This window comes from Engraulis encrasicolus, chromosome 5 (genome assembly GCF_034702125.1).
Source record: "Engraulis encrasicolus isolate BLACKSEA-1 chromosome 5, IST_EnEncr_1.0, whole genome shotgun sequence".
Classification (NCBI taxonomy): Eukaryota; Metazoa; Chordata; class Actinopteri; order Clupeiformes; family Engraulidae; genus Engraulis; species Engraulis encrasicolus.
In genome coordinates, this window is record NC_085861.1 from 7,185,628 (window position 1) to 7,199,377 (window position 13,750).

Sequence of the window (13,750 nt, forward strand, 5' to 3'; positions counted from 1 at the left end):
TGCCAGTAAGGTTACAACATGGGCTCTGCACTAAGGGGTTAAGGGGGTCTCGTGCTTCCACCACTCTCACCCACTTCCTTTCCTCTCGGAGGGCATAGTTCCACATTTTGCCAGCAACGCGTTTGTCCCGCGACCGTTCTGTTCCGCCTTGGTATGTTTTGCCCCTTAAGGGTAAAGAGATATTTAAATAGGTAGCCTACGTTAAGTGCACTGCAGAGTAGATAAACTGGATAAACTCTGCTCTGATATTTGAGAAGTGGGTGAGCTCTGTTAACTTTTACCATATGTTTACCCTTCATTGCCACCCTTGTGTTGGTGCACATGGGTGAGTTGACCTTTTGTGTGTACCGGTACTAGCCTTCAGATGAAGGCTGATGCTAAGTGCCAGATAAATATTGGAACGCAGAGAGCAGCATTTTCACTCTGCAAAAACATATTCAGAGAAGGACTGGAATACAGGAGAAAGGTAAAAGTCAATTGTTCAACTCAAGAGGAGGTGGACAATGAGCTTATTTCCCAAAAATGGATTTGATTTGATACGTCGATGACATATTTCAAACTGGAAACACTGATGAAGGGCTAGACCCGAAACGTTTGCCCCTTGTCTGTCGATTTTATTTCGTTTATTTGGCTTTGTTTAATGCATTCTTGATTTTGCATTCAGCTCTTGTGTGCGACTCCTTTCTTCCTTTTCGACAAAAATGGATTTGGAATGTCGCTTTAAGGAGTTTTTATGCTTTGACAACTCTCACCCGCTCCCCCTCCTCTGTTCCCTCATTCTTGTCTTTTGTTTGTCAGCAAAACATTTTACTTCATTTTCTTCTCCATTGTATTATTATCCTTTGTATAAAAAGGCACCATTTTTTTCATGTAATGCCCACAGAGTACACACCCAATACCCTACTTCTACCACCCCCTTTTGCTTATTGTTGTGCTCAATCTCCTGCTTGTTCCAATCGTGCACTCAGCTGTGTGGTGGGAATATTTTGCAAGGAGATGCATTGCATGATCACCACACTCCCCCAGTGTCACCACTGTCATACAAAAGGGCAGAGTTTCCATTGCACCATTGTAAGATATTGCAGAGAAGTGTTGTGAGTTTTGAGACAACATTTCTTCAATAATATTTACAATTATTTATTGGAAAATAACAGATAATATCTTGTATGTAGAATATCGTTATTTTAGCGATGTTTTGCCTTCAATCAATCAGAGGAGACTCTAAACTGACTAGGACTTGTGTATTCTTGTATGCACTGATGCTTTGACCATGTTTGTTACATGATGTGATGTCACTTCTGAGTATAAAGTTGTTGGCCCTTGCGGGGGTTCAAGAGAAGAGCTGGGGGATGCGCTTGGTGCTTGGCAGATGGGCGCTAAAGCCCTGATGCTAAAAGCACTAGGTTATGCTATACTATGGTATTCTAAGGGTTAACTGTAATAACTTAGTTACTATGCTCTCTCAATTGCAATGTATCAATAAACTATCTTAATGGCAATTATCTCTCCTGACATTTCCTGGCTTCCTGTTTCCTTCTCTGTTCTCCTGCACAAAGATGGGTAATGTATGCTTATGGCTGATTGAGGCCAATGAACTACATAATAACTAAGTATGTAGTAGTGATAATTAATACCCAAGTACTTCTATATTATTAATTATTAAGTAGTAAATTGGCAAACATACACAAGTCAGATAGCGGCAGGTGGTTATCTATTGTGCAACTGGCGTTTAGTCCAGATTAAGTGTTATTAATTAAATTGGGTTATGGACTATTTTGTTGGCCCAGCTAATAATCTTAATTAGCAATGTGGGTTAATAAAAAAGTTACAACATATTTGGCGAGCCAGCCAGGAGAGTTTATTAGATAATTTAAATAATTTTGGACAGGGCCGGTTCTGGCTTATTTGGTGCCCTAGGCGAGTTTGAGTTCTGCCCCCCCCCTTTCTTATACCTTACAGATCACAAGAGTAATATCCGTAGTAAGCTTAACTAAATAGCATCAAGAACAATAACCGTTTTTCATCAAATGGATTTGTGGTTCTTTTTGACAGGCGACCAACACATCAGATTGAGTCGCATGAAAGTAGCTTCACTGTGTGGTATGTTGGATGTGATGGTGGTGGGGCCCCCAACCCCAGATGAGATGGAGGTTATCAATGTGTTTGAATTGTAACGTGAAATTGAAATGCCAGGAGAGTGATACAGTAGGCCTACATTTGCATGTAAAATGCATGTGTAGACAATAAGCCTACCAAGGAGGTCTGCATTGATCTACACTACCTACAGCATCACAAAGCATGGCAGCATAACAATTTTAATAAGTTACACATTTGTGCTGTCTTCCAAACCAATTTCATTTCTGGACTGGAAATAGTGGTGCATTTGTGAGTAGGAGAATGAGAAGGGGGCTATCTATGTGTTTGAACTGGAGGGACAGGGTGAGAGAAAGGGAGAAGAGCTGTCATGCTATTGAATTTCATAATATACAAAATATAGTAAATAGCCTCACTTGTCTGCTGTGCATGGTTCTGTTACATGATTAATGTAGGCTATGTCATTCTGGTCTGGAAATTAATGTTTTTTAAGCTTACAACAAGCAGGTAATTCATGTGGATGGAAGGAGATATGGCAGCTAAAATTGTTTTAAACATTGCACCAGTCTTACTTTACATTGCTTGTCAACCTAAGCAAGTAGGCCTATTATGATATCAGGTGGGTGTTAGTGAGTAGTGAGTAGGCTACTAACAGCTACTTTACTGGATTTCATTGCTTGGCATACTTGGCTAATGTTAGCATGCTAACTAGCGATTTCTCTGATCAAAAACAAAGCTCTTTTTCTCTCTAATTCCAAATAGTAACCTCATAACTATTAGGCTTTCCATAATCACAAACGGTTGCTGATTAAATCACATAGTTCCAAAACACCCTCTGAAACTCCTGCATCATGCAATGAGTGGTTTAGTGAGAACATAATAATCTCCATCCAGCAGTGCAGCACTATTGTTTGCGCTTGCCCTCGCTGTCTCTCGAGTGAGTCTCAAAATTCAAAATAGAGCGCAGGCTGTCACTCGTCCCGCCCCCTTTCTCAGAACTGTCTGTTTATTGGTTCACAGACTTCCCAGAGACAGTTGGAAGCGATATTACTATTGGCTGAGGGGCGCTTTCCCGTGAGGAGCGCTTTCGCCACTCTTTGTTGATTGCGACTTCATAAAAAAAACTTCATATCGCAAAATTACGCATAGGAGAGCGCCATTTCGGCGCCCCTTCTTCACATGGCGCTCTAGGCGACCGCCTAGCCGGCCTACGCTAAAAACCGGCCCTGATTTTGGATAAATAATTTTGTTCAGAAATTGTTTAATGGTCCATTTCAAAAGTTCCTAGCGATCTATCTGTTTTCAGTAAAGTGCTTTCCAGGATTGGTGAGTTGAATTGATATGTTTAACTTACAGTTTAAATTGTGATTTGACTGACTTTTGTGAGTTATCAAGTGGCTTAATTGATTTGATCAAGTATTACAGATTACTTCAAGGAGGTGTTCTGTCCCGTGGGAGGCCACTGGAGCTGTGACATCAGTTGACCATGTGACTAGAGGCCATTTGGTCATTTCCAAGATGGCAGAAGCAAGTAGGACAGAGAGCACATGTCAGCTGCTGCTAGAAAATGCATTTAAAGATGCAATTTGCCTTCTGACACGACACATAACATGAGGAAGATAAGTATAGTTTGACTAATGGTTTTTATAAGTTACTTCTGTGTATTTGATGAGTTTGTTGAGGAATTAAGAGGTTGTGGCATGGGCAGTGAAGACACGCATGCACAAGTCTAATGAAGTTTTAAGTTGTGTTATTTTAAGTTACAGTGTAGGATAAAAGAACTGTTATAATACTACTTGTTAACTGTTGTTTTAGTGTTGTTATTAAGGTTAAGATCTAAATTTGTGGAGTATTCTGTCTCTCTTTGAGGTCTGCTGTATTAGCCGCAAGGCTGGTGAGCTATTTATAGCTGCGGCCTAGCTTTTGACACCAGTGTGTGAAGAGCCCTGTTACAGTCACCTTTAGTTTAAGTCCTTAATACTGAAAATCTGCCAAATTATAATTTCTCTTTACACACGTATTCATTTCTGGGGTTTGAAATTTAATGGGCTATTGTCATGTGCGCATTTAATGGGGTAATTTAGGAAATTGATAGATTTATTTCTAGATAAATCAACTTTAGGAATCTTTGTGCAGAAGAACAAGGAACAGAAGGAATGCCACGGAGAAAGGTGGCATTGGGTCATTGCAAGTTTGTAAGTATGAATTTTATCTCTATTTGACTAAATTTTAGTTGGGTAGTGTGTGGTTTAGGAATATTCTAGGAGGTTTACGACCTTTTACGACAGCTGTTGCCAGCTTGTCTATAGTCTATTCTGCAGGCAGAGAGACTGTGTGCAAGCTATTTAAAAATGGCTGCCTCTTCTGCAGAGAGGGTGTCGTATTAACACCTCAACAGCAGAGCTTTGTCAGACAGATATAGGATATCAGTGAATGAGTGTATGTACGTGTGAGTGAATGAAATGTTAAGTATTATTATATAATACATTATTGTATTATCATCATAGAATCAGTTTATGGAAATGAATTTTCAAATATTGAAGTTTGTTATTACAGTAACAAGCAGCTGCAACACTAATATAGGCCTAGCTATGATACAGAATACAGTACAGAGTACATACACAAGTACATACATACATATTTATGGGGTCATGAGTTTTGCTGGAAAGTCATAGAAGGTCAGAAGGTCACAAGTGTATGCATCTTACTGCTTTTTTTCTTTTGCAGAACTCTTCTTACAAATACAACTTCACACCAATAATAAGTAAAAATAAAATAGGCCTATTTTTCTTTTTCTCTGTTGATATAATGGCAGACATTCCAGTAAAGGCTGTTTTTATGATGTTATTCTTAGATCTTCTCTTATTCTTAGATTATTTAGAGTAGCCTACTAGAGGATGTTGCCCATTTTTAGGGAGCCCATTCTCGTGGAAAATCAACTAGCCTACATGCTTCGTGGTGCCGCTACGCTATAGCCTCAGCCTGTCGTCGAGAGTGGGTGAGAGAGAGGGTGAGAGAGAGCGAGTGAGAGAGAGAAGCGTGCATTCCGGGAGGGGAGCGCTGTCGTTGTGTCAGCTTCATGCCATGTCTCCCTTCCTCCAACATTATCCCTAACCCTAACCCTAACCCTAACCCTAACCCTAACCCTAACCCTAACCCCTTAAGACGCACCCCCTTTTTCAGACTTCATTTGCGAAATTGGCATACCCAATTTGAAAGTAGCACAGATCCCACATGGTTGTAGATACATGCATGTGCATGTACCCATTGTAAAGGTAACACTCTCAGGTTTATGCCTAAAGTGTCAGTATGATTTTATGATGTTCTATCAGAGAAATACAGTTGTTTGAATGGAATAAAAATATAGTTTTTTTGTTCCCGTATAGCATCTTTTCTTGAAAATGACTGAGATTGACAGCTCCAGCAACCTGTCAGCTCTGTAATGATACATTGAGACCAAAGACACAAGTGTCTGCTTCCAACAGCAAAAGAAATGGAAGAAAAATACCAAACTATGAATATTTTATGGGTTTTTTTCTCTTGGTATACCCATGCGCTTTTGTTGGGTACCTTTTGGTGATGCCCAAGAACCTTTTTGGATAGGTAAGAAGGACACCAGAATCAAAAGCCTGTAACTTCAGAATGCCACATGCTAGAAACACAGTTCTGGTTTCTATTGAAAGCTAACATCTTGGGGCTTCCAATCATGGACTTGGATTGGGTGCTAGACATTTTGGATTTGATTGGCATAAGCATAAACTCAAAAATATCATTTTTTCTTATTACGTCTATGGGGTATTGATGAAAGAAAGGCTAAAACAATTGAAGTATGAACAAGTATTTAATAAAATAGTAGAAATAAGAAAGGCAAAATATTTAAAATAATTAAAAAATCAACTATATACAAACAAGAACATAACATAACAATATCAATATAACTAATAATACAAAACTAATACAGTGTATAATACAGTGTGTGTGTGTGTGTGTGTGTGTGTGTGTGTGTGTGTGTGTGTGCCAGTGTGTGTGTGTGTGTGTGTGTGTGTGTGTGTGTGTGTGTGTGTGTGTGTGTGTGTGTGTGGTGCAAACCATGCCATGTGGCAATGAAAAGTGTGAAAATGAAATCCAGTCCGGAAGTCCAGCATCATTCTTTCTTCCCTTTGTGTGTGTGTGTGTGTGTGTGTGTGTGTGTGTGTGTGTGTGTGTGTGTGTGTGTGTGTGTGTGTGTGTGTGTGTGTGTGTGTGTGTGAGTGAGAGAAAGAGAAGTGAGGGGGAGGGGGGAGTCCTACAAATTGTTCTTTGTATGCCACTCATTGTAGCAGTCCCTCTTCACCGTAAAGCACAGCACTACCTGGCATGAAGTGCACTCTGTGGTGCTCTTCAGGGAACAGTTCACACACCTCCGCCTCCCTGCTGTGCCATCTTCCGTGTAGTGCCTCAGTTTGTGATGTGCACCTTGGGGAGCTGGAGCAGGTGATGGAGGAGGGCCAGTTGAAGGTGACCCCGCTGCCTTCAGCTCCAACACCAGGGCCTCCCGGAACGCCTTCTGTGTAAGGGGGGTCTCATGCCTCTCTGCTGCCATACAGGAATGAAGTACAAAGGCGTTCACGATGGCAATGTCCAGAAAGTGATAGAAGAACGTCCTGTGCCACTTCCTGGTCTTGTGAACGGTGTTGTAAAACCCGATCATGGCATCAGAGAGGTCCACTCCCCCCATATGTCTGTGAAAATAAAAGATTACAAAAGTTTTGTTTAGCACATAGCATTACAATCATTGGTGGATTGTTACATACCCTTGAAGACAAAATAAAATAATGTATCTCAAGTACTTACTTGTTATAATCAGTGACAGCTGGTGGGGCAGGGATGGACTTCAGCTGCCACCGGCCATCTGTCCCTCTGACCCTCCTCTGAACGGTGGTCTGTGGGTTGTGGGCTGTGTGCATTGTGGAGCACAAGCGGACGTCCCTCGTGTCCTTCCACTGGACAAAAAGAACGGGATCATCTCTTATCCAGCGGATGGTACCACGTGGTGACTGAGAGGTGAGAGCTCCTGGACGTCTTCTCGGGTAGCCTATTCGCTGTTCTCTAATTGTTCCACAAGCCCATACCTTCTCGGCCAGGAGGTCCTTGAACAGGGTAGGGCTAGTATAGAAGTTGTCCACATAGAGCTTATAGCCCTGGCCAAGCACACGCGTGTCCACGAGATTCATGACTGAATCATAGCTGAGCCCCTTTTGAAGTGCCATGTTTCTCCCCTCATATACAAAAAAGTCCCATGTGTATCCGTTTGATGAATCTGCCAGCACAAAAAGTTTATACCCCCACTTAGTGGGCTTGTCTTTCATATACTGGCGGAGGATGGAGCGGGCTTTTGATTTCACCATCCTTTCATCCACTGCAATGTGTTGTTGGGGATGGTAGTGAGCTTTACACGCAGTCCTAATCTCGTCATAGAGAGGGCGGATCTTGCACAGACGATCGTAGGCCTGTGTTCCCCTCCTCCTGTCATTCTCTGCATCACTGTCTGGGTGGCTAATATGCAGCATGCTGGAGACAGCTGCAAATCTTCTCCCGGACAACATAGATGTGGGGAAGGGGAAATTGTAAAGTTCGTTCTTCGCCCAGTAGTCCCTTACAGACTTGGCCCCAACTAGGCCCATGTAAATCACCATACCAATATATGAAAGCAGATCCTCCAGGGACATCTGATGCCATCTATGAGGGTGGTTCCTTTGTCCATATATGTTAGAGTGATTTACTATTGTCTGTAGGGTGTTTCTTGTCATGAAGAGCATGAAGAGTTGCAGTATGGTGTATTGCACCCCCCCCACGACCTGGGGCCCTGGAGCGCGAGCGGGGTTGAATGATGGTTGTGGTGGTATGATGTCATCCACGTCCATCCCCTGCCATGGCTGACCATTTCCCTCTGGCTCCTGTCGCCTTCCCTGTCCTCTTCCTCTTCCTCTTCCTCTTCCTCTCCCTCTTCCTCTGCCTCTCTTGGTGGCAGGTGTGGCGCTGGATGGCTGCGCTGCTTTCCTCTTCCTTGCTCTGGTGGTAGCCGGCGAAGAGGCTGATGGTTGATCGTCTCCTTCCTCCTCACCAACTCTCTGCCCCTCTTTCTCCACCTGGCTCTCCTCCTCCTCCCCCTCCTCCTCCTCCTGTTCAGGGAGCCAGTCTGCATCAGAGGATCTATGTGGAAAAAAACACAATATAATTGCAAATTATTATTTCATGTAACATTCAATTTGATGTATCTCTCTCTCCCTCCCTCCCTCTCTCTCTCTCTCTCTCTCTCTCTCTCTCTCTCTCTCTCACACACACACACACACACACACACACACACACCTCCCCCCTATCGCACTCGGTCACTAAAAGGTGAGAGACTTTCAATGGCCCCTTCCCCCATTGCATACACTTTGTATCAGCTGTGAACCAAACACACACACACACACTAGGCAACAGGTAGTATAAATACAACATAAGCACAATTCAAAGCATTTACATTAGGCATTATGGATGAAAACAGCTAAACATATTCGTAATGCAAATTGCAACATGGCAACAGCACAATGTTCACCCAGAAAGAGAAATACATAGTACAGACAAATGCCCCCATTCATCCATTGCCTTCACACACAAACAGATAATCATAGCATACACTATAGGTTACATGCAGAATGAATACAATTAGAAAGCATTTGCAGCCGTAGTGGATGAACAATCGCTGTATTTACATTGCAACATTGCAACACTGCAACATCTCGAATGCGGTCCAAAACGCACAATGCAACTAGCACTAAGTACAATCCAGTAGTGTAAATGAATATGTGACATCTGTTTACATTCAGTGAAAGTTTAGAAACAACACTTACATCTCCAAGGCTGGATCGAGTCCTTCCAAAAATGCCACAGAGTCAACCGATGACATGCTCCCTGCGTCGGACTCTTCGTCGCTGGATTGTAAAATCCATTCGGCTGCCTGTTGAGCAGTCATCTTAGTTGGGCCAGCAACATTCTTCTTCTTGCTCGTTGCCTTCTTACCAGACATTTTGCACGCAGTAGACTGTCTGTAAGACTGTACGCAAACTGTATGTCCCGTGCTGTCTTCCGAAGTCTGTGTAAAGTCTACTGTTCTCTCGCGTAACGGTGCGTCCTCTCAAAACTCTACAGCTTGCTGTTTACGCGAGCAATTACGCAAACATCGAAAACAGCAAGTGGGTGGTTCTCTGTAAGTCCAAGGCAGTCGAGTGATAGCTCGTTTGAAAGCTATGAATCTCAACTATAATATTCAGTGACTCATGAAACCCGAAACTCTCACTGTCCTACGCCAATGGCGAGGTAAAGACGGGAGGTCAGATTTGAATAGCAGTGCCCTATTGGTCTTCAATCGCCTGTAACTTTCCATAGGAGGATCCGATTGGCTCGTGGGTGGTGTCAATCAAAAGCTAAGACCTTCGAGAACATCATTCAGGCACTGTTTTGCGCATTTCGTGCGGTGGAGTGGATTCCTTCGTCTTCAAAGACGCTTGTAGTGAAGAAATACAATTACACAACGTATGCAGGAAGCCAGGAAACATTGGGATTATCACAAAAACACAAGGATTTGAAGTAAATGGCCTGGATATTCCAACATTGTGGACACTGGATGACTCAGAGAAGAAATCTTGGACCATAAAACATTCGTTGGGAATATTGAGAAATTTTCAAAGGTAAGTACACCCCGTTTTCGGTTGCAATTTTGATGACATCACACACAGAGAAGATTAGCCCACTGTTAGCTGTGTGGAGAGTGTTGATCTTTGAGGATGGGTTCATATGAAAGCTGACGTTCTCAGCTTTCGAACGGTGTGTGGTATGACCATTATAAGCTTGTGTACAGTCTATAGGACAACAAATTCTTTATTTTTTTTAAAACAAAATGGCGGCATCGTGCCGTGAGCGGCACAGTGCGGCTTAAGGGGTTAACCCTAACCCTAAAACCTAACCCTAAACTTAACCGTAAATCACTTGTTTGAAATATTTGATTACCGTCGTTTCCAGTTAGCCTTCACTCGCGCTTGATTGTTGACATCCGTCGGCATTACTCTTCCCCCCAGAACCAAACTACCCCAATTGTCAGTTCCCCCTTTCGTCGCCCAACCACAAGAAACGAGGCTATTCGTAAAGGCACCACGAGGCTTAAAGTTGATTTTTTTCTGTTTTTCTCGTAAAGACTTCACGAAAGGCCTGGGTTACTGTTGTTTTAGGACAGATAATTTTAATCATGGTGTCTGGCCTCTTCACCTCAAATTATTATTGTTATTGACAGTTATTACATTATTGGCATTACATTTGGCCTGTAACAGAGCTAGATAATAAAAGCACAATAACATAAACAACAGTTCCCTGTTAGAATAAGTGACATATCAATGTCAATGTCTTGTAGTGAAATGTATGTGACAGTGCGGATCTGTGCATGACACCCAACCATAGCTGTGTTATTATTACAGATTCCCATCCTGCTGTCATCGCTAAGATCCCTCCCATGGAGCAGCATTCAAGCGTTGACAGGGGTCTATTAAATGTTTTGCCCTTTTTGTCTGTACAGCATAGTTTGGGTCTGTACTCGTCCAGCACTTGAGTCAGTGAAAGTATTTTCAATGGCAGGTACTTCTGTGACACACGCACACACACACACACACACTCACACACATGCACACACACACAGCTATTTCATATATATTTGTAGGTGCTAGTCCATATCTGAGGCTTATGTGCTATGTCGAGTTTTGTTCAAGTTTGTCTTAATTTTTTTCAAAGGGGTGTGACGTTGTCCTGCCTGATGCATCAGCCAGTTTCAAAAGTGAGTGGAGGCAGTAGGTGGCAACCGCCTGACTGGATGTCAACTTCAGGGTATACCAGCGCCCCCCACTGTACAGTAATTACTTCAAACAGATTCCAGCACATGATTATGTGTGCATGATGAAGAAAAACAGACATAGACCTACATGTAAGATCCACTGTAGCAGGCATGCCCTTTGTTAGTAATACAGGTATGGTTCCCTTCACCACTTAGGCCTCTATTTTGCAAATTGGACTATTCCAGCCAGTACCCACTGTCGGAGGGCAGTCATGGGTAAGCGGTTATGATGTCAGACTTGTAGCCCAAAGGTTGCAGGTTCAACTCCCGACAATCAACCAGTGCTCTCCCCCATCCTCCTCCATGAGACTGAGGTACCCCGAGCATGGTAACGTCCTGCCGCACTGCTCCCCAGGGGCGCCACTGAGGGCTGCCCCCTTGCACGGGTGAGGCATAAATGCAATTTCGTTGTGTGCAGTGTTCTCTTGTGTGCTGTGTCACAATGACAATGGGAGTTGGAGTTTCCAATGGGCTTTCACTTTCACTTTTCACTTTCTACATGGAGAAAGAGTGTAAACATGAGAAATAGCTTAATAAAAGTTAGGACAAACCTGCTACTACACATGACAATGTGTTCTTTTGTTCCACTTCCTCCCTGGCACTGAGCTGTTACTCTTCAGATACAATGTCAGCAGTAACTCCATCTGGGAGCCTCGAACAGTAGAGTTTCTTTAGTAAACCGATTACAATTTTATGAATGATACTATATGTATAATTGAGTCTTTTCGAACAAGCTGTTCTGTTCCCTTACCCACCATTCTCACATCAAACACACACACACACACTCAAATGGACAGACATGCACGCACACATGCGTAGGACAGTCAAAAAGATGAGGCGCACACAAGGCTTGCAGGTTCAAAAAGTGTATTGTGTCCGACAAATTAACAAAAGAAGTCAACGGAAAATATCTGGAGCTACACACATGCGTAGACACACACACGCGCGCACACGCATGCACGCACGCACGCACGCACACGCGCACGCGCACACGTACACGCACACGGACACACACACACACGCACATGCACGCACACGCACACACACACACACACAGAACAGGCTGCCAAATGTAGCTTTGAAATAACAAATCTGTTACAGTTGTCTACTTCTAACTGGCCATATAAGCAGCTGCTTGTGGCCACATCACCTATCAGTGCGGACAGTGTGTGGACTTCACCAGTAACAGATAAGCTAAGGTAAGGATTTGCTAGATGTATGATGTTCATTATGTCTTGAGGTTAAATTAAATATTCAAGTTCTTTGTTTCAGACATGTAACAAACTTTTACATGTCTGAAACAAAAGAAGTTGAATATTTAGTAAGGATTTGCTGTTGATCACAAGTTAGCTTGGGATTTTGAAGTCAAATCTGGTTTACAAGCACTGTAGGCATATGTTTCTACTGTTTATGATATAGGCTACTAGTATATTGAATGAAGAAAAACAAGGTTAGGGTTTGCAGTGTGAAGCCTATAGACAGACTGTGAAGAGATGTACTGTATAGTACTGCAGCTTTGGTCAACCACTGTTGTATGGAAAGTGCTCTTTAAAGTAAGCCATTGTCAAAAGTGTCAATGTTGTTATTAATTGCATGTTAGTAACCTTTTTAAATTATTCTGGTCAAAAATGTATCAACAGGTTGTTTATGCGCTCAGAGAGAATGGACATGCTTCACATCCTCCTCATAACTCAGTGTTTGTGGGGTGCACTATCGGTGGTGAGTTTGAGCATTCCACATGGGAAATAGTCATAATAGTAAAATAAAAACTCAGCATTTTTTGTGTGTCAACTAATTTACTCTACATTTATTTTCCCATATTTGCCATTAGCCCTTGCCTAACATAATTGGTAAGTGCTACTGTACACACACACTGCATGCACAAAGTAACAGGATGAATGCCTTGGAACACAAATCGTTCATTTGCCATTTGCTGAATTTTTGCTCATTTGTTGGTCATTTTTCTTTATAGAGCTCGAAAACGTCTTGGACATAACTGAAATCAACAAAGGTAAGAAAGAATATGAACGGCATTAGTTGGCAACTTCGGGAAATATGATGACCTTGTAACAGCAATAAGTTTGTCTCTTCTTTTCTTTCTGTGGCAGGTTTGGACATGAGTGAAGGGGACATTGCAGAAGTAGGTTTTGCTTTCGTGCTGTTTCATGCTGTTTCATGTTGACCACATTTGAAGTTCCCATACATAGCTTCATCCTAAGGCTTCCTTATTTCTCTGTAATTGTAAAAATAATGTACCATTGATAGACTGCCACCCCAGGTGATACCAATATGTGAAAATTTGGGCTCTGGCTCACAGCCTAGCAAGACAGTACGTATGTGTAGATGTATATATTACATTACGTGTGTTGTAGAAGTCATGGTGTTCCAAGTCTCAAGGGAAGCGAAGAAGAAATCCCACAGAAATGCTATTAAATGCAATGTTTACATTTGTGAAAATAAATATTTACGCAATCATAATGATTCTGATGAAAGGTTGCTGATATTTGTATTAATTACAGTGCATCTCATTGTTTGTTTCCAGCCAACAAAAACAAAAAGTGCTGGAAAACTAACGGAATGTCTGGTTTTCAATACACGGAGGAGTCACGACTGTTTTGTCGTGGAGAAATTCATTAAAGGAACTGCAGTGTCACAGTTTAATTTAGTTCACGTTCATCTTTGTAAACATGCATGCACTCATACAGAGTTTATGTAAAGGTGGGCCAAGGTATACCGATTGTGTACATTTTTAAT

At 42.2% G+C, this 13,750-nt stretch overlaps 1 protein-coding gene across 1 annotated transcript; it reads right to left on the reverse strand.

Moving 5' to 3' along the window:
• Positions 1-6,142: 6,142 nt before the first annotated feature.
• Positions 6,143-10,054, reverse strand: LOC134448267 (piggyBac transposable element-derived protein 4-like). Its single transcript, XM_063197963.1, has 3 exons — positions 8,970-10,054; positions 6,928-8,286; positions 6,143-6,815 (listed from the first exon to the last, which is right to left on the reverse strand). The coding sequence occupies exons 1-3, from the start codon at positions 9,143-9,145 to the stop codon at positions 6,380-6,382; spliced, it is 1,971 nt and encodes a 656-aa protein (XP_063054033.1). The 5' UTR covers positions 9,146-10,054; the 3' UTR covers positions 6,143-6,379.
• Positions 10,055-13,750: the final 3,696 nt, after the last annotated feature.